Below are 27,427 nucleotides of genomic sequence, written 5' to 3'. Positions count from 1 at the left end.
TTCGAAATTGCTTGAAGTTGGCTTACGATAGCTGATTTCTATTTTTATAAGCATGTTTAGGATACAGAAGAATCCGAAGTAGATCCAATTTACATTCGTATCTACAAATCTGATGAAAATTACATTTTTATTTAGTGGTTATTCTTGTAGGTGGTTGTACTCCTGTAGTTATATCATCCAAATTTCATATTTTGTATTATTTCTATGGAAATTTTATAGTAAGTTCGAATAAAACTTAAGTAAAATGTTCGAGATAGTGAACTCTTTAAGGGCTATTTGATTTCAAAGCAATTTCCACCGTTTTTCATCAAACTTTTTCTATAAGTATTTGAATTTCCCGCGACATTTAACAAATTGACGACAAGCAACATGGCCACTTCACAGTTTCAATTCGTCCTGCAAGAAAAATGCAAGAATATAACACTGGTGTTGGGATACCGCAGTCAGTGTAAAGATCAGCGGTCGTGTACAAGGGTCTAGTCGTGTACCGCCGCGCGTGTGGAGCGGTATCGCGTTGAGGACGTTGAGAAAGCGTCGTCGTGTACAAATCCTATTAAACTGACAGTTGGAAAAATATAACAGAGATTAATAAACGCTGATGTAAAAGAATAATCCAGGATTGAATACAGAATCCCTGTTTCTGTACAATTTGTGCGTACCATGTTACGCGGGTCCGATTCGTCGCGTACGCGTGTGCGTGATCCGCAATGATCCCACGGGACCAGAAGTGCGGGAATATACGTGTGCATACAGGTACAAAAGAGAGAGCGTGCACACATGCGAGTGTGAGTGTGAATACAACAAAGCGATCCAAATTCCAAATGGAAGAGACGGCGTAGGGCGGATGGCGGCGAACAGCGAATGCTGAGAGTTCGTTGTTCCAGCCGGGGTGAGGCTTCGCGAATTCTTCCGTAGCTGGCTCGATCCTGAAGCTCGAGAATTCGATGAGTGTTCGAAAGAGAATTACATTCGAAGACAGTAAAGACGAGCCCTTTGTGAGTGCGGTACGATGCCGGTTCGGTGACCTCCTCGCGACGGACAGTCAATTTACTGAAACGAAATGAATTCGCGATTGTCTGACTCAAATTTCTGCGAAACGACGTTCTGTTTCTCAGAATCAAGAAGCGATCGACGACGAACGGATGTGAGCTTCTGATGTCAATGAGATTCCGGGCATTTATCGCAATCCTTAATAATGGGTGAGTGAATCACCCGTTTGATGAACTTACAACCAGGATCCGTAGACGTTGTAAAAAATCTTTACAAGTTCTTCGGCTCCGCTGTCTAAGGCTCATTGTTGGTTCAGCTTCCCCTGGGCGTGCCCCCCGCCTGGTTTGTCCCCTCGAAAACATCCCCGCCCTCCTCGTTCCTGCTTTCCGCGACCGCGACGGTGACGCTCATGTTTCCTCTCACGATCAGCTCTCACCCATAATTAACTTCGACTCGGCACCAAGCGTGCAGCGGGCCGCAAGTACGCGGTTCTCATTTCCCATACTCGAACGGTGACTCGTAAGTTTTACGCCGTTCCACTCATGTTTCATGTTTTTCATGCGTAAATAACAGCTAGAAACTTGACGACTCTTCAATCTTTAACCTTCAACTCGCGGGCATAACACACGGTAAACAATTGCACACAATACATTGGCATTCCTAAAGCTGTGTGACGCATATGATATTGTTTTCCTCGGTTATTGTTGCCACACTATTTAAATTTTAGAGAGCTATTAAATGAGTGAAAGAGAGAGACAGGGCGAGAGGGGGATTAATGTTGAATTCACTGCATGTCAATGATGTACTTGAGTCACATAACATACATAACTGCTGATGAAGCACTACAGCCCATGCTGTAGGGGCCAGCCGTGTATTAATATCCATTTAATTTTTTTCCGTAGATTCCCAGACTGGTATGTCTCGCCATACCGGGCCAGGGCTGTACGAATTCCTAATGGAAGCTGAGCTGCAACAGTATTATCCAGGAATCAGAGGTGAGATGCTAACCTAGTACTGTTGAGTATTCTATCCGATTTTCAAGTCATTTTCAATGCATTTTCGTTGATGTATTTGAAGGACAATTTGCTCTAACAAACTTGAGGAAATTTGAATAATTAATGTCCCTTAACAGAGTAATTCTTCTCTCCAGGGGATTTAAAAGTTCAGACAACTGCACAGCTCAAGTATGTGACCGAAGAAGACTTGAACGCAATCGGAATGAGTAAGCCGGAGATGCGCAGACTTAAAAAGTATTTCCAGAAGCATTTCCCACAAAATTATTTATCCAAATTCAAGAAAATGCTACTGCCTAAACGCGAGGAACAGACATCCAGCACATTGGGTGTGCTGCCTGAAGAGAGACAAGACCGACCTCCGATCCGTGTTCCAAACAAGCACATGATACCTGCGGATGCAATAATTGTAAACAAGGAACTGGGGACCGGAGAATTTGGTGTAGTTCAGCAAGGAGTGTGGACAAACGATGGAGAGAGGATCCAAGTAGCAATAAAATGTCTCTCCAGAGAAAGAATGCAAAACAATCCGATTGAGTTTTTGAAAGAAGCAGCCATCATGCATGCCATAGATCATGAGCACATTGTCCGACTGTACGGCGTAGTTTTGGACACGAATTCTCTAATGCTTGTTACTGAACTGGCGCCACTTCGTTCCCTGCTAGAATGTTTAAAGGAACCGAGCCTCAGAGCAAGTTTCCCAGTTCTATCGTTGTGCGACTTTGCAATTCAAATATCAGACGGCATGCAGTATCTGGAAGCCAAGCGGCTTATACACAGGGACTTGGCAGCCAGAAATATCCTTGTCTTTTCTAAAAATAAGGTAAAAATATCGGACTTTGGTCTCTCCAGGGCACTGGGTGTTGGTAAGGACTATTACCAAACTAACTTCAATGTTAACTTGAAGCTCCCAATTGCGTGGTGTGCTCCCGAGTGTATTTCATACTTGAAATTCACCTCAGCCAGTGATGTGTGGGCCTATGGTGTAACCCTCTGGGAGATGTTCAGCTATGGTTTTCAGCCGTGGGCTGCTCTCACTGGCCAACAGATTCTCGAGGCAATTGACGAGCCAAACTTCCAAAGACTAGAACAGCCCGAGTGCTGCCCAAAAGACTATTTCTTATTAATGGAGCAGTGCTGGCAGCATGAACCTGCAAAGCGACCAAAATTTTCCGAGCTCACACATTTACTGCCGGACCTCAAGCCTGAACAAGTGCAAGCAGTTCAGGATAGTACTGAAGAAAGCCAGCTGGTTTTTCGGCAAGGAGACGTGCTCACAGTTCTGGATAAAGGGACATTGTCGGGCAACGCCAATTGGAAAGGAGTTCTAGCTAATGGAAAAACGGGCTTCTTTAATCCGGCACATACAATAGCTTATCTGGGATCAAACTTGCCAAGTAATAAAATGGGGGAGTTCACACGGGGTGATGGCAAGAATGCGTTTTCCTCTCAGCGCAAGAAGATACGGCCAGACATGATATCCTCGCCTCAAGGCGATCTCAAGCACACTGGACATGTAGGGCTGGACGGAGCTTATTTTGGGGATGTTAGCTTTCTTGGAGGAAAGTATCCTCATCTTCCTAGGCAAGTTGTCAATCCGTACAAACCCCACGAAGATGTTACGGACAGCTATGGCCAAATCACTGAAGAAGGAAGTGGGTCTGAACTGGCGAGGAACTCGGCAAGGGATAGCAGGGACATTCAACATTTCCATGCGGATATGATTCATAGTAAGCGCGGTAAGCGTACATGTATTACGTCTTACCGGATATTATTAAAAGCTTTTTTGATGCTGAAAAAAAATTCGTATCTGTTGCATATAAATATTTCAGTATGTCTAGTAACAATTGCGCTAATAATTGAACCTGTAATTCACACCATATACTAAGTTCTGATGTTCCCAGACAATCCATGGTCGGATACCGCTTCTGATATTTCTCATCTTGGGACCCCGGTAGCGGGTACAGGCAAGGCGCCATCTGTGACTAGTGGGACGACTGATGTGCTGAGCTTAGCTGGGCTGGACCATGAATACCATGAGATTAGCGATGAAGAAAGTCACGACAGTCCTCTAAGATTTGACAAGCCACTTAATTTCGACTTTGGACCAAGTTTGCTGGATGAAATGGACCAGATGTTTAGATCCTTGGGTAATAATTATTGAATGGAATTAACTTTTTAAGTATAGGGAAGAAGTAAACTTGAGCCACAGTTTTGGCAGCCTACTGAGAATGGTGCAAGTCGTAATTGAACGAATGAAAAGTTTTTGTATAGGTCACTGTCGATTGTAATATCAAATCCGTCTAAAATAGACTTGAAAGAAGTGAAGAAACCAGTCGTTTGCTTATATTTAATTATTTGAGTAAATAACTTCTGAGAGTGAGTTGCATTCGGACCTTTAGTCTTATACTCTAAACTTTTCAGGCTCTTCTCCACCACCACCACCACCACCACCACCACCTCCAGCTCATCCATTGCCAAGTGAACACGATTCAAGTAACGTAAGAAACGAACTTCGAGAAATTCAGTCAAGGCAAAGTGGCAAAAAAAAACAGGCCACCGTGAGTCCTATAAATGTACAGTATCTTTTGTCATACATTCACACAATGGCAACAATAACTGGATTGACTTAATGTCTTGAGACGAACATCGTACAAAAGTAATTATCTTACGAGCATTTTTCAAAATATAAATACAGGTGAAACCAATATCAGCAGCGGACCAAAGAACTCTATACTCCGCAATAGCAATGGCACAGGAATTGACTGCTCGCTCAATGACTGATCTTGAACATCCACCCGAATCTCCAAGAACGCCGGTCAGCCCTTCAAGACGCAGAAAGTTTTCATTCAAATTACCGCATCAGCACAGCCCAAAGCCTGACCGGCGACACTTTGCAGAGGAGGCTGCCAGTATTCCAGACATACAGGTACATTCGCGTTTTCTGAATTATCAATTATTATCTTCATGTATCTGTTATTATTATCTGCGACTGTTTACTAATAAACTGTAGGAAAAGTTAATATTACATTAACACAGCATACTGTGACAGGAAGGAGGGTCAGTAAAATATAATTGTTGAATGAGAAAGATTTAAAACTGCTTTTTACTGGGATTTCTCAAAACGATCGAAATCCGAATACATAGAGTTTAGTTACATTCTCACTCTGTATCGACTGCGTTATTTTATTGACACTCTGTAAAGCAGACAAAAAAAAAATAACAGCCAATTTTCAATGCTTACAAGTACTAATATACTTCGATAAATTAATCTCTACCTGCAATGTCCTTACTGTCCTCAAATCATCCTCTTTTCTTCATTCATCAATCTATCAACCTGTCTATTTAATTGATCATTTGTTCCTCATTTTTGTTGTAATTCGGAACCCATGGATTGAACTATTCAATTCACGTAACATTGGTATTATTTTCAACTGGTACGCTTCACAATTTTGATGTATTAAACTCTAAAAAACAAATTTATCTTCAAAAAGTGGTTATGCTCGAGTCTCCAGTCTCTTTCGTCAACTGTTTCAAGCATAGAATCATTAGGGGCTCCATCAACGCTGAAGCTCCCATTGTGGGATAAGGCCTCGGCAGAATTTTGCTTTGCCAAGTCAAGAGAACTCTTGACCAAACCAAGTGCCTGGACTTCATACATGGAAATGGACTTTGAAACCCGGACCTTGGATGATAACTCTTCTGCCAAAGAAACCCTAGTCAGATCAAATGAGTATTCCGAAAATGAAAACGGGAATGGGAACGTTAATGGTGGACGTACCCTCACTAAAAGCACTGCTGAGCCAGATACCAAGCTTAATATAACGCAGAATGGCCAGACTGCTGTTTATAATATGGAAAATGCGAATTTTCATTTTGCTAGGCAACCAAAAAGAGTGTCTGCAAGCTATGTGGACCGTTACTTTGAATTACCTAAATACTTCGATGATGGAGGATCTGGTTCAGGATCGTTTGATCACGGGTATGACAAGAAACTCTGTTATCAAGAGGATACGGCAAAGAATTATGACAAGATGCTTAGCCTTGAGGAAAAGGAGTGCAACAAGTTTTATGACAATTTTAAAAATAATATTGCTGCTAACGATAAATTCGGCCTCATACCACGGGATAAAATAACCAACCGGGACCCTATGTACAGGGAAATGATAAATTCTGAAACACGACCTGACGAACTAAAGAACCTTGATATTCCGATGGACAAGGTTGGAAGGTTTGAAATGTCGCTGGAAAAATTGAACAACTTTGAACAACATGGTACAAGGCCCAAGATTTCGACCGTATGTACAATGGAACGTAACAAAAAGTTTGATCCCCAGAAGCAATTGACGTCCGGGATCGTTGGTCTGGCTACTAAAAACTCAAGTGTAGGAACCAAGACAATTTACAGCTCCGATGACAGCATCGGAAACAATCTCAATTTACTTTTAGACAATCCAAGAGTCGCCGATGCAGGAGATGCAATTGAACGGAATTTGAATGGCCGTGAGAGTCACTTACCATTTGTCATCTCGAGTAATCCCGTTTTCATAGCAGAGCCAGAAAAAAAGGACTCTCCATTATATGACAGCTCTGAGAGTTTGAGAGCAAATTTCCAGCGTTTCAGACGGAAATCAGATGCAGAGGCGAATAATCAGACCGAATTGAGCAGTCGACTTTTTGCTGCTAAGTATCAGCGAGAGGTTTCGGGTCTTGAAAGTGTAAAGAATTATTTGGACTCGAGAAAGGGTCAAGGTTTTAATTTGGGCCTTGGAAAACTGACGCAGAACATGATTCAGCTTGGCAAAAATATTGCACACAATACGCGTCATTTTGAGAATTCTGTACGAAAAAGACCTGAGGATTTCGATAAAAAAAATGGTCATGACTTTAAACCACCCAGCCTCAATATTCCTCTCGATCGTTCCAATCTGGACCTCAATATTCCTGTTCAAAACCTCAACCCACGTGTAGTCACAAAGCCAGGTCTACGGAGCAACATACAAAAGCTGCAGCAACCAAGCGATCCCAACAACTTTCAACAACATATATTGGAACCTCCAAAATTATATCAGAACGATGAATCGTCACACTTTTATCGTCACAGAACTTCGTCCCTATCTGATAACCGGAAGGTTACACTTGGAAAAAACCAGCGGAGATCGTTTCATCCCAAGAATGAATCTAGCGAAGATTCTGATTCGGTTTCACGGTCAGAGACAGATATAAGAAGCCGTTTCCGTTACAAACGCCGACATAAAAAAATGTCGGTAACAAAGGGTGCAGGCGCAGGTCCGCCACATAGCTTGCGGCTGAATTTCAATACTGGAAAAAAGGGAAACCAATTTTTACACCCTGACTCTGCAAGGGGCTTTTCTTCCGCTGATCAATGTGGCAAATCACCGCCACCGTCAACGAGCTTCCTAAATTCACTTTCACCTCCATTTTCTTCTAGAAATAATCTTTTGTCTTGGCCAGAAAGCGCACCGAGTTCCAGTCTCACTTTTACCAGCAATTCTGACCTAGAATCAGACACTAGCTCAGAATACCCGGAGTTTACAAATGATCTTCCTAATTTTCCTCCGTCGCCTGCTCCCTGAGAGTTAATTGCTGGAATGAGACCAATGGGAACTGCAAATACGTCGCTATGATCGCAGTCAAATGTTTCACTTACATTTTCATACGTGCCTGTTTGGAAAACCGCTATTGCGGAAATAGGAGGTTTCATTTATGTCGCACAATCTGCTGAATATTTTATATATAAAAAAGTAAAAATAAATAAATTAAAATTTAACATTATACCAAATGCACATCTCGTATTGACAGAAATTTTGGTTTTCTGAAACCATGAGATTTGGTAGATGTTGAAAATAACTTAAGGTAAAAAATTTCTCCAAACTCGAGTTTCAGCCTGTGTTGATAGAGCCCTTGTGTCCCAACATTTTGCCTTCACATCGGTCTCCAAAAAATATTTCTTAATTCTAAAATAAGTTTTGACGAGTTTCTTAACATTTTTATTCAAGTGTTCGAAGTCTGACTTCAACTTTTAAGTCTTATCTCGATAAGTTAGTAATTTGCTTCTTCTTCAACAGTTTGGGCAATGTAATATTTGCGGCATAATTGCTATTTAAGCTCTGTCATCGATTGTTGTATTTGTTCACTGATGTTATTCATGTTATGACAACGTTTCATTCAACCACACGTTGAAAGTATGCATACGACTGGCGTCTACTAATTAGAGTATGTAATACAGCCTTTGACACTCCTAAAAAGTAGCAAACGAATCGAATTCTTTATAGAACATTCCTGCTGCCTAAACACAAAGTAATTATAACGCTTGGCATGTTTGCATGATACACTAATACCATATTATATTGTTGTCTTTATTAATATAAAGTTTTGCAACCAATTATCCTACACATAAATATTCACTACGGGGATTAAGAAAAGAAAAGTGCTGAAATTAGTTTTATTTTTTTCACTTGCTACCATTCAAATCTGTTTTTTTGTTCTAAGATCGATGCTCTTGAAACTGGCTGGTTCCTTGAATTTTTAAGTTGCTGACGCATTAGATTTCGTTTTATATCTTTTATACTTTTTTTTTTTGAAAAAGAGAAAAATAATACTAATTTCTCTTTAATTTCCCCAATATAAGCATGGAAATGCATACCACTTTGTATTCCATATATACATATTATAATGTTAGAATTTAAACGGACTAGGACTACATTCGCAAACCAATTAATTATTAGATTAGAACTTTTATATACGACGTATTATACGTACCTATTGCACTATTAGATCTACCATATTATGTGTGTACATACATACAATGCGATGATAGAAGTAACTAGATTATCCCAATCACCGTATTATTTACTTACGTTTCCTCTAATATCATATATTTACTTTACTCATCAATTTAAACACGTTTTGGAAGCAAAGGGTTACGTTCATTCCATTTTACATGAATATGATTTGAAATTTATTGAACTTTTATGATTTTAACGATCTTTCTTTTATTGTAACTAGATCAGGAGACTTGTTTGTATATATTTTAAGGACAAATGTGTTTTATCGTCGTCCCTTTTATTTTGATTGCATATTATTCATGTTTGTTTGATTTGTGTTCTTTATGATTTTTTTTTATTTTTCCAATCTTTCTCTCATCTCCATTTCTTCCCTATAATCCGTCCCACCCCGTCCTGTTCCGTCCCATGCCCTGATTGTTCAGGCGACACTTTCGGACGAGGCGAAAGAAGTTTACAACAGCTTGGTCGAGACTCCTGTCGTAGACACTGCAACGGATGCTAATCCATTACGAATGCTTCGCTCGGGATTACCGATAGTGCGGCAAACCAGATCTCGAGGAAACAAACACCATGCTACTATGGGTCACCATCCCGCTCACTCCTTATCTGAGGAAAACTCGACTAACCATAACAGTCTTCAGTTTGACCTTCTGCACCACAGTGGTGCGAAAACATTGCCCAAAATTCGTGGCCCGCCGCCCTCTGTACAACCACCTCCAGTACCCACAACAGCAGCTGTGTCGGCAAACAGGACTATTGGCAGGCATTATTCTGTATCAGAGATAGAAAATAACCGCAATAGAAGCAATGTTGAGGAAAATCCGATACCATTGCCGCCAAGAGATCGATCAAAAACGTGGCAGCCAAAGTCCAGTCTTGCTAGGCATCAAAGGAAGCACCCATTGATTATTCCTGGTGGCGGAGTTACTAGAACACTTGCTAAGGTTGCCGCAGTTACAACACCACCCTGTGATGAGGACCATGTTGATGGTTCAAAAATTTTCCAGCTGCAAAATGCACCTGTCATTGTAACTGAGCACAGGAATTTGGTCTGTAACGTTCAGGAAGATATCGATCATTTGCTTGCCCCTGCCCCTGCTAATAGGTGGGTTTTACCTTAGTATATGTTTACAAACCGACACCAATATTTTTGCATAATATCTAGTCGGAATTTTATAAAATTTGATGAGCTATAAATACTTGCATACATAGATTGATTAATTGAGGAGTGGACAATGTTTGCCGTTTCGACTCACAATTATTGCTAGAATAAGACTTTCATGAGTTGCAAATAAAGTTAATCACATTAAATATAAATTCGTTAGCAAGCCAAAGAATTATTTTCATTCCAGCCCTGAGGAATTCGAACAGCGGATCGACTCTGAATTAGCAGCTTTAGATTCTCTACCTTTCGAGGAAAACAAGCTGCAACGCTACAGTGTCATTTCCGAGGACCTTCTAGAATTTTCCGATAATTTGATCGACTGCGATTCTGCTGAAGTTGACCCTGTGGGAGTAAAAAACGTCAGCCTTGATTCTGCAGAGGATTCCTTGATCTCCTTCCCGCCATTGAGTACTGGAAAATCAGAGTCACCAATCGAAGGATCTACAGTTATCCCAGTTCCAGTTACCCCAATTGAACCGATTACTTCTTCCATAGATAGGGTGACCGAGACTGGATGGGCTGCTGGAGTTCATTCAAGCGCAGGTGTGGGACGATGTACCACCACGGCCAGGATAGGAAAGAAGAATCATGCGGTGCAGGACAGTAGTTTGCTCGTGTTTTCCGAGCCTATAATAAGCGGAGAATTGATTAGCAGTGATTCTGGGAACGCAGTAAATTCTGAAAACTCTGTAAATGCTGTAAACTCCCATCGAAAGATTTCGCAAGAGAGATCGTCGGCGTCTTCCTCCTCATCCTCTTCCGTCACAAGGACCAGCGATCTCTCGCGTCAGTCTGATCACGTATCGTGCGAAGATTTGTTGGAATTTGCGTGCGACGGTCCAAACGTTCGCCGAACACGGGGACCTCGCAACGGAGAGCAATCGGATGAGGTCAGAATAATGATGAAAGTGTTACACGAACAATCAACACCCGAGTCATGCGTCGAGGCATTGAACGTGTCAGATTGGGATGTTCTAGCAGCTATAAAGCTCGAAAGACTCCAAGGGTTACTCAGAAAGGAGAACAACTTTGTCAGGCTCGAAGATTGCAAAGTTATGTTGGGTCAGTGTGGCGGCGATGTTGTAAAAGCTGCGGCTTTGCTTAGAACTACAGAAGATACCGCTGCTGTTTGATACTGACCAGTCTATATTTTGTTCAGCTTACAGGAAGTGATTGGGTTAAAAAGATTTTGTTCTGAAATTTATTTATTGCTTTGATTTAGTTCTGTATTTTCCTAAGTCGTTTTCAAAGCCAAAAATATTTCTATTGTTAATTACGACTGCATAGAATCCTGTCAAATATGTTGAATATTTTATTTTGTGTTCCTCAATTTCAATATGTACTAATTTGTCTTTGACGTTTATTACTTTCCTTTTCATCATTTCGATTTCATTATTATAATGTAGTGATGAAATTATGTCATCATCAGTTCCAAAATAACTTTGTTTCCATAATCGGCCTATGCCAATTAAGTTGGAAAATTGTGCTCTCTCGGCTAGTTTTTTTTTATGTTACGAATTGAGAATTTGGCACTAAGTAATCTCAAGTACTTAGCGCTGCTAAAAGCCTAATTATCGAGTTGAACTGTTGGTGTGAGATTAAGAAGTATCGATGTCTCAAGTTGATATAGAATCACGGCTTTGTCTTCATTCATTGTTGAGACAGTGTTGATCATTACCTGCCAGTCAATCGAACTTCCAAAAACGTAGCACCTTATCCGGTCTAATAAGTACTGGGGATGCTGACTTTGTAGCAGTTGTACATAATTTTATAAATTCACTTTGTAGCAGGAATTCAGAACGCATTTACGTGACATTTTAGAGATCAGAGACGTAAGTCATTGCGCTCACACATGAAGATGGGAGGCACTTTCTACAAATGCAATAGTCTTCTACTTTTATTGTTTGCATTTAGAAAATATCCTGCACTCTACTGCGGAACGAAACGTGTACTTATGTAATGCTTGCTTTTGTACTTAAAAATCGTGGTATTGATTCGGCTCGTCCTATACCATTATATTATTTTGAGATGTCGCTAAAGTTTGGAAGAAATCCGGAAGTATATGTATAATCAACGCCCTATGGGTCGCGGGTAGAGATATAAAATAAATTTAAGTTACAAATCATTATTATACATATACTACCAATTAATGTTCTGCCCAATACCCCTGAGTAATTGTCAAACCATTTTTATATCTATAATTTTTATACATGATTATATTAATATTTATATACATACATGTATAATGTATATACGTATATATATCTACGTTGTACAAGAACGGAGAGATGTTTTATATCCATTGAATTTACAATAATATATACCTGAAATTTCAAAGTTTGCCTACAAATATACGGAGGTATAATTGTTATTTTATTGGTAGCCCCTTTCCATTCTACAAGAAGATTACTCAAGATTAATCTATTACAATCGAATCAAGCAATGTGCACACGATCTTAAATTCAACAAATGTTGACAATAAAAAAGTCTCGGAATAATAATCTATGAAGAGATTAGAAAGTGCGGCACGTGGTTTCGCAGCAAAATAAAAAAATTTCTCCAGTTTACAAATCTGATTTCAACGCGGTCCAGGATCTGAAATATGGAAAAACAGCGTATCGATGCCAGGTGTAACTCAATAGGGTCAAAAATAAGTAGCCTGAAATTGAAAAGTCATCTTTACAGTCAATTTTATAATGATAATTTTTCACTACAATTTCTTACGAGAAAAACCATAAGGTGGCTCCATCTAGTGTTCTGAAGGCTCTAATTTTGAAACCCACAAGTTTGCCAAAAGCTGGTCGTGTCTGACAGCTTGGCACTTTAATCAAAGCTTAGGATCCATGATTGACGTGAAACTAAAACCTGAAGCTATTTCATATTTTATCAAGAAAGAATAATTTTTCTTCAGCAGACAGAGAAGACCATGAAAAATTGGCGAGCGGTTTCTGACTTTTGGTGAATCGAATTGCTAACACCGAAATTTGCAAGATATTGTGTGAATAACCTTAAAAAATGAGCAACGTGTCAAATTGGCAGACAATTGAAAATGACGGTAAATTATAAAATACAACCTGTAGCTGCAATCCTGGATAGATTAAAATAATATGCATTTAAATTATTTGAATATGCATCTCACGTAAATGGAGTTTCAGAATTCTTCAAGCAATTCCTCGGAGGTGAAATTAAGCAGACGAATTTTAATCAAGTGCTATCAGTTGCTCAGCAGCTCAACAAGTTGGCTCAAGGCATGTATTTATCCAATTATAAATAACAAACAATAATACAGGCAGTATAATCGTTTGAGAATGTTACCAATCAAGTGTTTTCTTTTTACAGCCATAGCAGTTCTAGATGCCGAACTACAAAACCAGGTATTAGCCAACCATGAAGATCTTCTTTCCCAAGTGACATGGGTCGAGAAGTTGGAAGGCGTACTTTCCACAATGCAAGCACATGTGCAAGTGAGCTGATTTGTGACGTTTGAATCCATAGATTTGTATCCAACGCGCAAGATATTATTCTTTACTTCGAACTCCGGATTACAGAATTTTTAAATGTATTGTTTTCCTTTTAATTCAGAGCCTACTATCAGCAGTTGAACGACTCCGTGGAAAAATAGTGGAGCCATTCAATAGAATCGAGACACAGACACTGGTCTTATCGCGGCTTCACGAAACTTCTGACCTCTTACGGAGAGTAACAAGAATGCAACACCTATCAAGACGCTTACAATCACAAATGAGTAGTAGCACGGCTAGTCCTGATTTTGTGAAGGCAGCCAACAGCTTGCATGAATTAGGTACTGTAATGAGGTCACAGTAGCCTTAGTTTTATAAAATAATATTATAAAAGTCTACCGATTTTTCCTACATCAATTATCGTTATTTCACAGAGCAATTGATGGTTGACACGGACTTGAGTGGGTTAGACGTGGTTGCTGAAGACCAGAGAGCTGTTAAAGTTCACAGAGCAACTGTTCAGAGGATAGCTACACATACTTTGTCTCAAGGTTTACAATCCAATGATCGTTCGCAGGTAAACTGATTGATTCTAAGCCACTATTCTATCCTATAAAACTTTATAGAGGTATATTCGTTTGTATAGAAATTATTTACTTGTATAGGTCAGCACTGCGGTGCAAGTATTTTCAAATTTGGGAATACTTGATAATGCAGTAGAAACTACTTCTACTCAAGCCCTTTCTGAGGTTGAAAAAATCGCCAGAGAGGCACTGGATATATCTGTACCCACCAATCAAGATATAGGAAAAAGAGGTGGGCCTGGAAGAGCAGCCCTACCTTCACCTGGCTCATCTGGTAATCTGCGCACACGACTTTGGGCTAATTTGGAACGTCTTTTTCAAGATTCAATTTATACACAATGCATACAGGTTTGATTTCTAGTAACTCTGCTATCTGTCAGCTTTTCTCCATAATTTCTGTACATTATTTGATACTCATAACATTTCTTGGGCAGATTGAGTTACTTCAAAGAACATTATTGGAAAATCACTCAAAGGGATTTGATGATCTATCGGAGAAGTTCTGGCTCAATGTTACAGGGCTATTGGCTAAGATTCTAATCGAACGTTCTCAAGGTAAAATCATCCTTTAGCCAGAATGATGATTAAATTTCGATGGTAAGTATAGATGTACTTATTTTACAGGATCATCATTTATCAAGCAGGCATTAGAAGGGGAGTATCCAAAATTTCTTAGAATATATCTGGATCTTAGTAAACGTCTCAAAGATAGATCGCAAGCCATTGGTGTGTACGCTATAAAGTAAGCTCTTTCCCATATTTTGACTTCATAAAAACTTACTTCATTCAACTCATTTCATCATACAAATTAAAAATTTTTAGTAGAGACGTGTTGTCACCGTTTGAAAATGCTTACCTGTCACGCTCGGTATCTAGACTACTAGATCCTGTGCATACAATGTTTTCTGGAGATGGAGCACCAAACCAGGACGAAATAGATAGCTTAATTCGTACCGTTACTAGGTGATTACATGTTGATGCCGAATTCATAAAGTTCGTTGAATAAGGGGAACTACAAAGTATCTAACTAATCAAATTAAACTAATGCAGTGAACTGAGTGTCTCGTTGGTGGATGAAGGATTGTCAATGGTTGTTGCACGCAATGTTGGTAAAGCTGTGCGGCTTTTTTGCTTAAAATGCGAACAAGGCTTGGTCACTGGGGCAGAAGCAAGTCAAGTAATTGACAGTCCAAATGTCGGCCAACAGTTGAACATCACTCTTGCCAATTTACTACATTATCTTGCTGCCCAAATGGGTCGTGTGATAGCAAATATGGCTGGCAGCTTACCGGTTGGTGGAGCATCGGTTATAGCGTCTGCTCTAGAGCACACCGATACATTGACGAGAGGAATACTGGCACCATTACTAGCATCTATCACTGACGCAGTGGAAAGTATCCTCCTAACGATGCACGATGATCCAGAGTTTAGAGAGTGAGAGTTTTGTTCGGCTGAAATATCTGGTATTTTATATACTTCTTGCTCATTTTGAAACTAATTCTGATGTCTCTTATCATCGTCAGATCTGGGAGTCCCTTAGGAAAAGAAATTGGGAGCTCGTTGTATATGCGCGAGCTACAGGGCTTCATACTCCGATCTGTTAACACATTCCTAGTTCCATACAAGAATCAAACAATAGTTGCTGAATGGTAGGTGGGCATGATTCCTACACATTTGATCAGTAACTGTATACTAAATCGTGATTATTAAAAATCAATTTTTGATTTCAGTTGCAAGAGTGTAGCTTCGAGATGCATTGAGTTGTTTGTTAGACACGCTTGCCTTCTGAGGCCACTAAGTGAACATGGGAGGGCTAAACTCATTGCTGACTTCAATCAGGTATATCCACTTGTTAGATAAGTTGTGTCAAATTATTAGCTTCGTTATCAAAAGGAATAAAGTTAGCGATGAACAGCGATGGAGCCTTTAGGAAATAAAAACGGCAACATTCTGTTTGCAGATGGAAGTGGCAGTGATGCCGCTGTGCCGAGGGGGGCAGCTTGGCTTGGCTGAGCAGCAGCAGTATAGAGTGCTTCGAGCACTCAGAGCGCTGCTTCCTCTTAGACCAGAAGAAATGGTTCAACGAGTGTTAGAGGGTGAAGGGAGCGTACCGTCTTCCCTTGTCCTCTTACATCTATTTTCTGGTGCTCCGAGTGATTTGCCATCTCCTCATCAGGTATTGAAAAAATAAATTCTTCCCATTATTTTTGTGAAACCTAAAAGGATTTGTTATACTAGTCACAAAAGCTTGATTAAGCAAAGCTATGGAAATTGTAGCAATGAGACAATCTATTCTCGATATTTATAGAGTGCAGGTTGGTCTGTGAGTCGACTGTCTCAGTGGCTGGATGCTAATCCTGGAGAGAGAGAGAGATTGGCATTGAGCAGTGGCCCTCTACAACGATACCAGTTGGCTGTTCGCCAAAGAAATCAGCCAACATTCCATCCGCTTTTTCCCCTCATGGCCAAGTTAGCTAGTCTTAACTAGGTAGTAAGTTTACAAAGTTTTATTTCGTAAGAATATTTGGTTTGTGTTTTTTGCAATGTCAATTAATAAAAAATGTTTGGCAGACCAAAAATATTGGACTTACCAGCTTTGGAGATATTTTATGAAAGTTGCAAGGCGAAAGTACAATGAAGAACTCATGATCTACACCAATTCAAATCAGTCTTGAAAGATGACGGTGCACATTGCACCATCAAACTTAATTAGGATTATTTCATAGATATTAACGGGTGTCATGGCACTTACAAGAATTAGAATTATTTAACAGTAATTAATCCAGTATAAATCATCTTAGTTACAGGTAACAAATAATATTTAAAAGTTGACGTAAAAGTAGATTGTTCAATGCGAAGTTCCTTAACATTATTATCACACAGTCATCAACTATCAACATATATGTATTAATTCCATATTCTTTGGATATAGTTGGTCCTTGAGAGATACATTCCTATGATCAAAGTGACACCAATGATTATGGTCCAGTCGGATTTCTTTTTTTTTGGTCCAATATAATCAGCGGGAGGAATTAATTTTGTGTCTTTGCTAATCTACGAAAAATCAACAGGGTGTTACAGATTTGATATTGATTTGAATCGTTTTACAGCATCTTTTGCTTACCTTCTTAGCAAGAGTTTTCATATATGTTAACTCTTTTTCAAGTGTTAGTAAAGACTGTTGACTTTTTTGCAGCTGACCACTGTACTTCATCTTCTCTGTATCCGATAATTGAAGATTTTGTTTCCTTGCTCCCTCGAGACTATTTTTAATAAATCTAATACTGGAACCTATTACACCTATCTGCTTTGCTGCGTGCCCTAGAGATACAACTCCATCATAAAGTCTGGAAGGAGAAAAAAAAATGCAGTGAAATGAAGCTGACTCTGCAAATATAAAAACTTATTACTCTCAATGGCACCGAATATTAAGCAAGACTGACGTGTATGGCAAGCTTTTTCTTATAGCACCAATGCTATGTGCGCTCCAACTTTTGACATGAAACTTGTGAAGTCCTTCCATAAATTGTCTTCTTTGAAAGGGCATGTCAAATCCCAGTTTAACAAGGTCTTCTTCCGTCAATTTCAAAAAAGTTTTCAAATCGATTCCTTCAAACATGGATTTGTACCGTTCCATACCCATGCCACATAAAATAGTCGCTATGTCAAAGTTTACGTATTTGTCTGAGTTTGTAGATAGCATAGGGAACATATCCCTCCAGCCATAGGTCTGGACATTCTCAGATATATCGGCTACTTCGAGAAGATCATCAGCTTCTGTGCTCAGCAACAGAGCTAACTAGAAAAAAAAAACATTGATAAGGAAATTATTTAAAAATCGTAACTACCAATAATTGATCATGAATATAACATATTGCGCAGAAAAAAATTACCTTATCGTAGCCTTTAGCAATTGCTATATCTCTTGCGGTATAATTATGTTTATCTTTAATCGTTAGATCCACATTATATTCCAAAAGAATTTTCAATATTTCAGGCTTATTAGCTAGCACTGCATAGAACAAAGCCTGCAATTAAATAACGAAGCACAATAGCACATCATACATTCAAAATGGTTGTCATTTTAAATTGGACCAAAATATAGGGGCACTGGTAAAAAGTTTCTTAATTTTTTCAAGAATTAAACTACTTACCGACTTGCCTTCATTATTAATAAAATTTACATTGTCCACATGTTTCAAAAGCTCTTTGACTACTTCAGACTTATCTTCTTTGCAGGCAAGCATCAAAGCAGTTTCGCTAATAATAAATTTGTAAGTTATTGATCAGAATTGTTGCTGATGAATGGTGTAGTTTATCTAAAATCTCCATATGTAGATTGAGCATTTCTTATATTTAAATATATTTGTTGAATCATGCATTCTCAAACCGACACTCCGAACAAGAATAACGATTTATGGAAGTATTCAGTGATATTAATGGAGTTGCAAATGGGATTCATTAGACCTAAAGCTAGATTTATACTCTGGCTTTACTGAAAGATAAATGACAAATCACATATAATATGCATCTTCCAGATAAACATAAGATCAGCTATACTAGTAACTGTAAGTTGTTACTTGTATTTGTTTGTTGCGTTCACGTTTCCATTGGCTGAAATTAATAGCTGCAAGCATTTTAGGCTTGCTTCCGGAGTTCCTGCATTTGCGTTGCACAATGCCATCAGTGGTGTGAATCCATCTAATCGTGAAACAAAAAATATATACATGATAGCTCACAATCGATTATCAGAATTATGCAAGGAAGAAGGGAATGTCAATCAACCTTTGTGCTTGTTTGGGTCTACTCCCAAGGATAACAGATATTCCACTACATCGGGGCGAACTGAAGAGGCGGCATAGAGAAGCGGCGTCCATCCGCTATTTAAAAAATCATTTGGGTTGTGACCCACTGTTGGATAATCAAGATGAAGATTAATTTAATACAATTTAGGCACATCTTAGGGCATTAAAAAATTGTTCGCACTTTTACTGACTATACACTTACGAGTAATATATTCATTTATGACCTCCAAGTGTCCTGCCATGCAGGCATGCATTACTTGGAACTGTAGTTCTCGTTCCCCTTCTTCGAAACATGGCTCTTGCGTTTTGTTTGTTTCAGCTTGCACTTTTGTTGTGGATGTTGCTTGAGCGTTTCTCCTTTTGCGCTGGGGAACCTGAAGAAACATTTATGTACCGTATTGCAGAACAAAATGTGATATTAATACCAAGTGAATAATTTAATGAAAAATAAGTAATCATGTAATTTAAAAGGTTGCGATACCGCGGATCAAAAATCTACGACGGTTGCGGTCTGGCTGCAGTGTAAACATAAACAGAAAAAGCATGAAGGTAAAGGTTATGTCGGCTTAACCTCGTCGTAAAAAGAGAATCCATCATCGTCAGATTCCTCGTCAGAGAGTCCCGCAGGTCTGGCATACATTCTCTTCGCAATATTTATTTTAAAAATACCAACGTTCCGGTGTTTATTCAGAAGAAAAAAAAATTTGAAAGCAATGTCGTTCAAACACAATGGTCCGGTGTCAAATGTCAAATGACAGAAGCGAGCAGAAGCTAGTCAAATCTTGTATTTGATTGGCTTGAAAATAAACGGGGATAAACGAGGGGAGCCAGTTTATGCGGCATCAATTTCAAAGAATCTATTCGTGCATTAAAGCCGAGCTGACTGCCGTTGCGAACAGTCCTCGAGTTCCAAACTTTCATTCAAATGGTAGAGTAGTATCAACCCGGAGATGGTGGCCGCTCATGGCTGTTGGACATTTTCGTGCGTACTCTGCGGCTGCGGAGCCGGAGACCATTGTGATGGAATGGCTAAATAAAGTGTCGTTATTAGTGGAGTGAAGTGGCGGGTTTAACACGGACGAGATGGCATCCGACAGGTAGATACGAGGGTCGTTATTTGCATGATTCCGTAAATGATGGTAATTTTTCGAGTGAGTTCAGTGTCAGTGTAAATCAATAGTTGCAATAGTATAGTGGATAGTAGTGCCTATAGGGTGGACCACAGCCCTGCCGTCTCTCTTCTCTCGTTAATAGCTGCTCGCATTCTTATCTGCGAATCAACCGTTTCTTTTATTTATTACACCTCGAGCAACATTGCTGTGAGAAAACTTTGCCTTTACCCTAGTTCGAGCACGCTTGAGCTCTCGAACCCGTCAATTTAACCAATTAAACTGCTTGCATGACATCAGCTTACCATCCAACCTTCCTATTTATTATGGGCGAGTTTCGAGGGTGGGGGCTCCCCCTATTTCCCCTGTCCCTTTAACTCCGTTCTTAACATTATCAACGGATCGTTTGACTCATCTTTACCCCGTACAATCGGTTGTTTCATTTAAACTGGCCCCGTTCCCGGTTTTCTCACAATCGTTGTAAACACTTTTGTTTCCACCAATTCTCACCGTACTCGGCTTATTATAAATATTTATTACTATTTCAAGAATGCTAGTCGAGCAAAACGTTCCATAATTTCTTTCATTCGGGTATTTCTTGCACAGTTCACTGGTCATTGTGTCAAAAAAAGGTTGATTTATAACCAGTATAATCAAATTTTTGTGACATGTATTTCAACAGTTTTATGTTGTCTCAATTAACGCACCATAGTGATTGTTTTTAGAAGATCGTGATAACTATTAACCACAAGGAATCGATAAATAATATTTATGCGATGTACAGGCATAAAAAAAAGACAAGGCTGAAGCAAGGAGTCAGTATTAGCAGCCAAACGCTCTAATGTTCATTCGAATAAGATAGCGATGTCCGAAAATAAAAATTTTGTGAAATACCTTGAATCCTTGGTACTTTTATAGAATTATGAGGATAAAACTGAACTGCACATTTTACATCTGGCTACTAGCTTCAGCTTCGTAAAAAAAAAAACAAGTCAAAGATAATAACTGCTATTCTTTTGACCTAATATTTAAAAATTCTGCAAGAGCAAATTCCAAAATCGTGTGTAACCAATGATTGTTACCAGAAGACATTGTTGTAACACTGTTTGTGTATTTTTTCACTTTACCATTTCTCTGACGAGATTAACGGTCTCCTTGTGAAAATTTTAATATCTAGTTATTAAATGACTTAATGAGAAAGTGAAACGGGAATGTGAAGACTAAGGTGATCCTGGAGGTAGAGTCTGACTGGTTATTAATAATTGCAGCAGGATGGAATGGGTGGAAATCATCGAGCCCCGTACCAAGGAGCACATGTATGCGAACCTGACCACTGGTGAATGTGTGTGGGATCCCCCGCCTGGAGTTCCTGTGTAAGACGACTGTTAAACGTTCTCTGTTATTAAGAACTTTCAATTGTCATTTTTCATGCTGTTACGCAACTTTCTCTTTTGGTATACATCAAGACATCAGTTGGTGATGCTCAGGGACTTAAACTAACTGCTTATCTCTATCAGAGAGTGATCGATGAACCTGAAATTACTTTTATGATTGAGAAACGATATACTTTTGTTATATGAACTAAGAAAGTGCATTTTATTCGTAAATTGATTTTTTTTTGCATTTTTATTGAAATATCTTTGCCAAAGCATTGCCGCACGAAAATTTTTTCCTACATATATACATCAAACCGAGGGTTTCTTTTCTGACGAGTTGGACAGCTTAAGAATTGAAATCTTACTAACAGTCAGCTTTGAACGCAGAAATATTGTTACAAGAAGGGAAATGGAGCATTTATGGATGTAATTGCAGAAAAAAGACAGACAACAACCAATGGTGGGAATTGTTTGATCAGAACACGTCAAGATTTTACTACTACAATGCAACATCTCAGAAAACGGTTTGGCATCGTCCTACAGACTGTGACATCATACCACTGGCCAAATTGCAGGTAAATGGTGATGTAAATTTTTTGTTCAATTTAAGGTAAATTTGGAGCTAGCTGCATATTTCTCTTCCCTGTGATTAAGAGTTATAGCCAGATATGCAATTACCTGTGTGTGATGTGTATGACATAAATGAACATTCCGGCTCTCACCTATACTTAACTGAGGTAGGATAAGTAGCTCTTTTACTCGTCTGCTTTGCTCTCTAAAACTATAAATAGATGATGGTAGCCGGCAGAAAAAACTCTGGTTTATATTATACCATCCCACGTATGATACATCATGCCACATCTTATGCTCAGGAGGGGTTCTTGGGAAAATCTGATGTTGAAATATCAAATGATAATGTTTGCGCGTGTTCCTTTTTTCTTCGTTGGTTATGCCTTTTTTTCTCCATCATACGGCGCCAAAGATTGATGATAAATTTCTCTATGAGGGGGCACTCTGCCTCAGGCGCTTAAAATAAAGACCAACTTCAATGTGAGATCACAAACAGTAAACCAATTCGAAGCACTATCCCAGTTTGTTTATGAAAAAACAAATGCTGAAATTTATAAATACTCCAGTTGTTTAAAAAAATTATTTTAAAATTAGAATTATCCCCTTTGAGTGATTTCCTCACTCTTAGTTAGTCAAATATATAAAATACAATTATAAAATCGTATTTCAAGCATTAACAATACTATAAAATTTGCTAAAAATATAATTTCAGTAAAAATATTGAAAACGATACAAATCAATTGTATGTATCTTAGAGTGGTCTTTATTTGGGGGTGGGAAAAAATTTCATAAGGACGTCCCCCAGATCTGTTCCATATCCTTAAAAAAAATCTGTAAAGTTTTAAGCCTCTATGTAAATTGGAACACATACCTCTAAGCTCCAAAAGTTTTTAATGTAAAATATATGTAGTTTTTATAACCAGTTATTTCGTTTTGTATGACTGGTATAAATTAAGGGACTGATTTGAAACTTGGCAGAGTTGTTGCTTATAATGATAGGAACAAACCCTGAAAATTTCTAAACTTTATCATGATATTATAATATATTTTTTTTTTATTTAAGTTTAATAGCATCACTTTTATATAGGCTTATATATACGGGAATAATAATTATAAAAGTTTGAAATTTTCAGGTTTTGTTATGATCTTTATAAGCTACAGCTCTGCCAAGTCTCAAATGGGTCTCTTAATTTACTCCAAAATCATACGAAATGAATATAACTGTTGATAAAAACTACATGTATTTCACATTTAAAGCTTTCGGAGCCTAGAGGAACGTGTTCCAGTTCACTTAGAGGCTTAAAACTTGAGACACATTTTTTTCAACGATTTGAAACAGATCTGGGGGGCATGCCAATGAAAATATTTACAACCCCCAAATAAGGACCTCCCTTATGTATCTGTGAATAGACTCGTGGTCATGTTATTTGTTACAGTATTCGTTGTTATTCTGGTAACTGTTCCTCATTTCTCTTGCCTTTTTTTATTTTACAATAAACGGAAAAAAAAGTAGGCCTCAGCTTTCCACTGTTGTGTACTTTATGATTCCACTTATCTCCGCGTATATACACGAGTGTCTCCTCAGTTGACCCATAGTACGGTAGAAAGACCAATAAATAGAATTCAAATATTTCCAAATAAAATATCATCGAAATCATTTCATAGCATGTAGTTTGGGATATTGTGATTATTTTTTTTTTTTTACAACAATTGCACAATTATAATTTGATTGGAATGTGTAGTAATTGGTCAACACGAATGTTTTCCATGCAATAATCAATGTTCATCTGAGTTTGAAGTAACGTAATGGGATTTACAGACATTAAAGCAAAATACGGAGCCTGTCGGACCTGGTGGAGATTCGCAGAGGGGAAATGAGCCCAAGAAGAAAGAGTCCGTTTCAACACAGACTCCAACTTCTTCAGTTGGTAGAGTTGCACATTTGCCCTTTCAGGAGAGTCCAAATCTAGCTGCGACACTAGTGAGTCAGTGATCCTAAAATTTTGAATTCCCCTCTTATTCATGTTATATGTGTTATGGAGGACATAAATTCATGGCTGATATTAGCAACAAATATTCAACTAACAAAGCAACATATAATTATTCCTTGCAGCAGGTCGGAAGTGCTTGCAGATCTCGAGGTCCAGGAGTCGGTATCGATGCTCAAACTTCGCCTCCGTCACTTTCACCTTCGTCCAGACGTCACCATCATCACCACCATCATCACCATAACAGCCGGCATCATCATCGACATCATGAACAACCTGCTGCTCGTAGGCAACACAATCACTCCCAGGTTTGTGATGGTCAAATTGGTTATAGATATTCGGTCCGGTCGTTTGCATTAATATTCAATTGATTTTTATTTTCAACACAGGATTCCGGGCGTTCCAGCGATAGCTCGGTATCACATAGTCGCACGTCTTTGGAATCTACTGGGTATCGACTCCTGGATTCACCTCATCGACATCACCATCGTTCCATTGGTCAGACCCAACCGATACCACCACCATCATCTCATTTGCGTCAACAATCTGGTACCTTGGAAAATCGAAGTCACAAAAGTGGGACTCTGGAGAGTGTGAAAAACCAAAAAATGCAACCAAAAACTGATTCACCACCGCTTGGTTTATCGCTTTCTACTAGTACTCCTCTTTTCAAAAAAAAAACCTTTGTAGAACCGCAAAGAGAAATAAGGGGGACGAATTTGGATTCGGACAGAAGTAAGAATGGTATGAAAGTAAAATATTTTCATTGCCAAACAGTTCTTTTTTCAATCAGCAACCACAATTAGTTGTTCACGTAACTTCTTACCTAACAGTATCCTAGTAAAAATAATATGTCTGCACGATTGTTTATTTTTAGGCAAAGACAACAGAGGTTCGTATGGCCCTGAGCCAAGTACATCGCCATATAGAGAATCGTTGATGGAATCACGAGGTTTTAGGCAAGAAATGCCGCCATACCGTCCACCCGAAGTTCAAGTCGGTCAAGTGTATAAACCTCAGGTGGACAAATACGGATCTCTCGTGGAGACGACAGGGAATCGATACCACAGAGAACGGGATCTACATTACAGGGAGAGGGTAAACAGTCTAGACAAAACAAACGCAACATCGTTTTATCCTAGTTCTATTCATCATCGCAACAGGCAGGAAACAGGCAGTGGTAGCATCAGCAGACCTCACCATGTTGGCTCAGTTTCTCTGTCAGAGGCTAATGTCAGGGAAAAATATGGTGGTGTACCACCCGAGAGAGCAGAAACGAATAAAAGTTTGATCAGAAGTGGAGGCGGCATTATGGCTAATGTCTCCAAGCAAAGGAGCTTGGAAGTTGGTGAAAGAGATCATAGGAGGACAAATTGCAACAATTCTATTGACCGTAAGCATTGTTATTAATATTCGATGAAATTTTCCCTGGTCACAAATATTCTTGAAAAGTGTCGCAAGAAGGGATCTGAAAATTTTACGGTCGATTCATGTGTTTAGGCACACCGCAACCAATAGCACGGAGCTACAGTTTCGTTCAGCAACAAAAGCAGCAACAGAAACAGCAAAACAGGAGACGAGATAGAGACGACGATTCAATGCATGAGAGATATTTAGTTGGCCAACCGCATCCTCCGCCGCGAGACAGCAGTAACAGTAATAGCAATGACACCAGCAGCACAAACAGCAGCAGTAACAGCATGGGGGGTGAGGAAGTGGTTGGAGTTGAGGAGAGCGCGAATGGGAAAAAAAAGAAGAGTAACGGAAACCCTAGTCCTCCCCCTTCACCTTATTACGGAAATCTATTAGTGGATTCCGACCACTTGCTACCTCTTCAACATTACATTCTTCAGCAGGCTAAACTCTCTGGTATTATGAAATTTTGAGTCAGTTTTTATTGAAAACTTTCAACATGTTATTAATGCTAGTTATTATACTTTATTTTATAGGTTGTTATCGGTTTGGTGATCCCTTGCTCGCTGAAGAAGGAGATGATTCGTTAGATGAAGAAGGTGGCCGAGGTGGAGGAGCAGGGGGAAGGGTGGATGACGATTCTGACGATCAGTTTGCAGATGATGAGGCTGCTAGCAATCAGGGAGATTCTTCAAGCCAAGAATATCTTGAGGATCACTATGCAGGTCAGCATTTAGTCATAGTTTTCAACTAAGCTTATGTTACGAGAATAGAGTGTCGATTCATTGTTTAAAGTAAAGTTTTCTGGTGTTGCAGCAGAATAAACATAGTTTCACTTCACTTTTCTCTCACGACTAAACAATGTGTCAAAGTACGAGCAGCACATCTTAAACAAAAGCTTGCAAACCAGAAATTATTTTCCATTTTACAAGAATTTAGTTTCAGTAGAATTGAAACACTTTTTTATGAAAATCTTCTAATTTTTCGGAATTGATAACATTTTGTGTATGTAACTTTCAGTGCAATAATAGTTTCTTTGATTTTCAGATTTAGGCAACTATGACACGGCAGGTTTAGCTACTTATTATAATACAGCAGACACTTTGACGAGGCCTCCAGCTACCCCGCCACCCCCAACTATAGTTTCTCACACTGAGGTATGCCTCTACTTTCCGAACCCCAATTTTCGACTGTTCTGTGAATATGGCGTCGATCTCTTTATTCATCTTAATTCTCGTCCACACGATACCGTCTGTAAAACATATTTTTTAATCGGTATAGAGCATAGCTGCGGGGGTTGTGAGACCGATTTCCCTGCCACCTTCGACTGGAACGAATTTAGGAACGACTCCGAATATTGGAAATGAATCTGGAATAGGATCGACGGACTTTGACGAAGTGAGGCGAGACGGCGGTGGCGGAGACATAGAAAAATATGCGCAAGACAATTTGAACCTGAACTGTGGAAGACCGAAGGGACTCAGGCTGCTTTTCCGTAAGAAATTCAGCGTGCGCGACATGCTGAGTTGGTCTAAAGACCCGATACCTCAGCCAATGCTTGCTATAACTGGTAGAGACGGTGAGAAGCTTCTTAAGAGAGAAGCTTGTAATTTATTCAGACTCGTGCAAGTTTACATGGGAGATAGAAAAGCTAACGTAGGTATGACTCTCGATGGAGTAGCAATGGACATAGTCAATACAATCTTTGCTAAACCGCCGCTACGAGACGAGCTTTACGTGCAAATCTGTCGTCAAACTACGGAAAATCCTCGTAAAGAAAGCCTGCGCAGAGGATGGGAGCTGATGGCTGTCTGTCTGGCTTTTGTTCCTGCTAGTGCTACTTTTGAGCCGTACCTTGAAGGCTACATGAACAGGCATAGAGATCCAGATTTTCAATTTCTCGAAGTTCCAAAATGGCCAATACACGTCCAAGTCAGTCACTATGCTACCGTCGCATGCCGGCGCTTACAGCGCATTGGAGCCCATGGAAAACGCCAACCCCGCAAGGCTACTCTTGAGGACATTGACCAAGCTAGGGTAATGATAAAAGAGATAAGATTCGGTTTAGCGATATGCTGTAATACGGCTTTCAAAATTGTGGAACAGTCAGGGAATTCAATTTAACACCTACAAGGAACGTTAGT

The 27,427-nt window shown here is 39.3% G+C and overlaps 4 protein-coding genes across 18 annotated transcripts in view; 3 read left to right on the top strand and 1 right to left on the bottom strand.

Annotated features, from left to right (window-relative positions):
• The first annotated feature begins 317 nt into the window (after positions 1-317).
• LOC124180257 (activated Cdc42 kinase-like) lies at positions 318-12,331 on the top strand. 8 transcript variants are annotated; one of them, XM_046565555.1, is made up of 8 exons: positions 344-1,199; positions 1,893-1,985; positions 2,141-3,742; positions 3,893-4,153; positions 4,428-4,579; positions 4,702-4,932; positions 9,235-9,917; positions 10,165-12,331. In XM_046565555.1, the coding sequence occupies exons 1-8, from the start codon at positions 1,196-1,198 to the stop codon at positions 11,108-11,110; spliced, it is 3,972 nt and encodes a 1,323-aa protein (XP_046421511.1). In that variant the 5' UTR covers positions 344-1,195; the 3' UTR covers positions 11,111-12,331. The 8 variants fall into 8 exon arrangements, with proteins under 8 accessions (XP_046421510.1, XP_046421504.1, XP_046421505.1 ...); XM_046565554.1 differs by lacking the exons at positions 9,235-9,917; positions 10,165-12,331 and adding an exon at positions 5,498-7,789 and having other exon boundaries at positions 318-1,199; positions 4,428-4,504; XM_046565548.1 differs by lacking the exons at positions 9,235-9,917; positions 10,165-12,331 and adding an exon at positions 5,498-7,789 and having other exon boundaries at positions 319-1,199; positions 2,141-3,733.
• Positions 12,332-12,754: 423 nt separating this feature from the next.
• On the top strand, positions 12,755-16,849 carry LOC124180259 (conserved oligomeric Golgi complex subunit 5). Of its 2 annotated transcripts, none has more exons than XM_046565564.1 (14): positions 12,755-13,032; positions 13,133-13,225; positions 13,317-13,441; positions 13,560-13,779; positions 13,873-14,015; positions 14,104-14,370; positions 14,457-14,577; positions 14,647-14,764; positions 14,848-14,985; positions 15,073-15,456; positions 15,546-15,671; positions 15,753-15,861; positions 15,983-16,198; positions 16,331-16,849. In XM_046565564.1, exons 1-14 carry the CDS (start codon positions 12,993-12,995, stop codon positions 16,508-16,510), a joined length of 2,280 nt encoding a protein of 759 aa, XP_046421520.1. In that variant the 5' UTR covers positions 12,755-12,992; the 3' UTR covers positions 16,511-16,849. The 2 variants fall into 2 exon arrangements, with proteins under 2 accessions (XP_046421520.1, XP_046421519.1); XM_046565563.1 differs by having other exon boundaries at positions 14,845-14,985.
• Positions 16,604-19,630, bottom strand: LOC124180263 (ankyrin repeat, SAM and basic leucine zipper domain-containing protein 1-like). Of its 3 annotated transcripts, none has more exons than XM_046565572.1 (9): positions 19,399-19,630; positions 19,030-19,201; positions 18,808-18,933; positions 18,603-18,723; positions 18,177-18,282; positions 17,916-18,050; positions 17,466-17,821; positions 17,147-17,369; positions 16,604-17,076 (listed from the first exon to the last, which is right to left on the bottom strand). In XM_046565572.1, exons 1-9 carry the CDS (start codon positions 19,465-19,467, stop codon positions 16,930-16,932), a joined length of 1,455 nt encoding a protein of 484 aa, XP_046421528.1. In that variant the 5' UTR covers positions 19,468-19,630; the 3' UTR covers positions 16,604-16,929. The 3 variants fall into 3 exon arrangements, with proteins under 3 accessions (XP_046421528.1, XP_046421529.1, XP_046421530.1); XM_046565573.1 differs by having other exon boundaries at positions 16,604-17,071; XM_046565574.1 differs by lacking the exon at positions 19,399-19,630 and adding an exon at positions 19,309-19,369.
• A 142-nt stretch (positions 19,631-19,772) lies between these two features.
• LOC124180258 (rho GTPase-activating protein 39) overlaps positions 19,773-27,427 on the top strand; it is an 11,830-nt gene continuing 4,175 nt past the window's right edge. Inside the window, exons 1-11 of one of the 5 annotated variants that reach the window (XM_046565558.1) lie at positions 19,773-19,924; positions 21,205-21,309; positions 21,749-21,887; positions 23,702-23,863; positions 23,996-24,178; positions 24,260-24,605; positions 24,748-25,263; positions 25,371-25,739; positions 25,820-26,008; positions 26,331-26,440; positions 26,565-27,320. In XM_046565558.1, coding sequence (XP_046421514.1) covers positions 19,911-19,924; positions 21,205-21,309; positions 21,749-21,887; positions 23,702-23,863; positions 23,996-24,178; positions 24,260-24,605; positions 24,748-25,263; positions 25,371-25,739; positions 25,820-26,008; positions 26,331-26,440; positions 26,565-27,320 — 2,889 coding nt within the window. In that variant the 5' untranslated portion in view covers positions 19,773-19,910. Of the gene's footprint in view, positions 19,979-20,054; positions 20,147-21,204; positions 21,310-21,748; positions 21,888-23,701; positions 23,864-23,995; positions 24,179-24,259; positions 24,615-24,747; positions 25,264-25,370; positions 25,740-25,819; positions 26,009-26,330; positions 26,441-26,564; positions 27,321-27,427 lie in introns of those variants that run through there. The other 4 variants (XM_046565557.1, XM_046565560.1, XM_046565559.1 and 1 more) reach the window with 4 other exon arrangements.

The sequence above is a fragment of the Neodiprion fabricii genome, chromosome 4 (assembly GCF_021155785.1).
Source record: "Neodiprion fabricii isolate iyNeoFabr1 chromosome 4, iyNeoFabr1.1, whole genome shotgun sequence".
NCBI classification, from domain to species: domain Eukaryota; kingdom Metazoa; phylum Arthropoda; class Insecta; order Hymenoptera; family Diprionidae; genus Neodiprion; species Neodiprion fabricii.
Note: the sequence above shows the minus strand (reverse complement) of the source record. Positions and strands in the feature narration are given on the sequence as shown.

Coding starts and splice junctions, on each gene's coding strand:
- LOC124180263 (XM_046565572.1), bottom strand. CDS start 19,467: ATGTATGCCAGACCTGCGGGACTCTCTGACGAGGAATCTGACGATGAT. Junction 17,370..17,465: donor AGAAAAAGCTTGCCATACAC/GTCAGTCTTGCT, acceptor TTCTCCTTCCAG/ACTTTATGATGGAGTTGTAT. Junction 17,077..17,146: donor TGAAAACTCTTGCTAAGAAG/GTAAGCAAAAGA, acceptor GATTTTTCGTAG/ATTAGCAAAGACACAAAATT.
- LOC124180257 (XM_046565547.1), top strand. Junction 3,743..3,892: donor TATGATTCATAGTAAGCGCG/GTAAGCGTACAT, acceptor CCATATACTAAG/TTCTGATGTTCCCAGACAAT. Junction 4,933..5,497: donor CCAGTATTCCAGACATACAG/GTACATTCGCGT, acceptor ATCTTCAAAAAG/TGGTTATGCTCGAGTCTCCA.
- LOC124180259 (XM_046565563.1), top strand. CDS start 12,993: ATGAGCAACGTGTCAAATTGGCAGACAATTGAAAATGACG. Junction 13,033..13,132: donor GCAGACAATTGAAAATGACG/GTAAATTATAAA, acceptor ATGGAGTTTCAG/AATTCTTCAAGCAATTCCTC. Junction 14,016..14,103: donor AATCCAATGATCGTTCGCAG/GTAAACTGATTG, acceptor TTACTTGTATAG/GTCAGCACTGCGGTGCAAGT.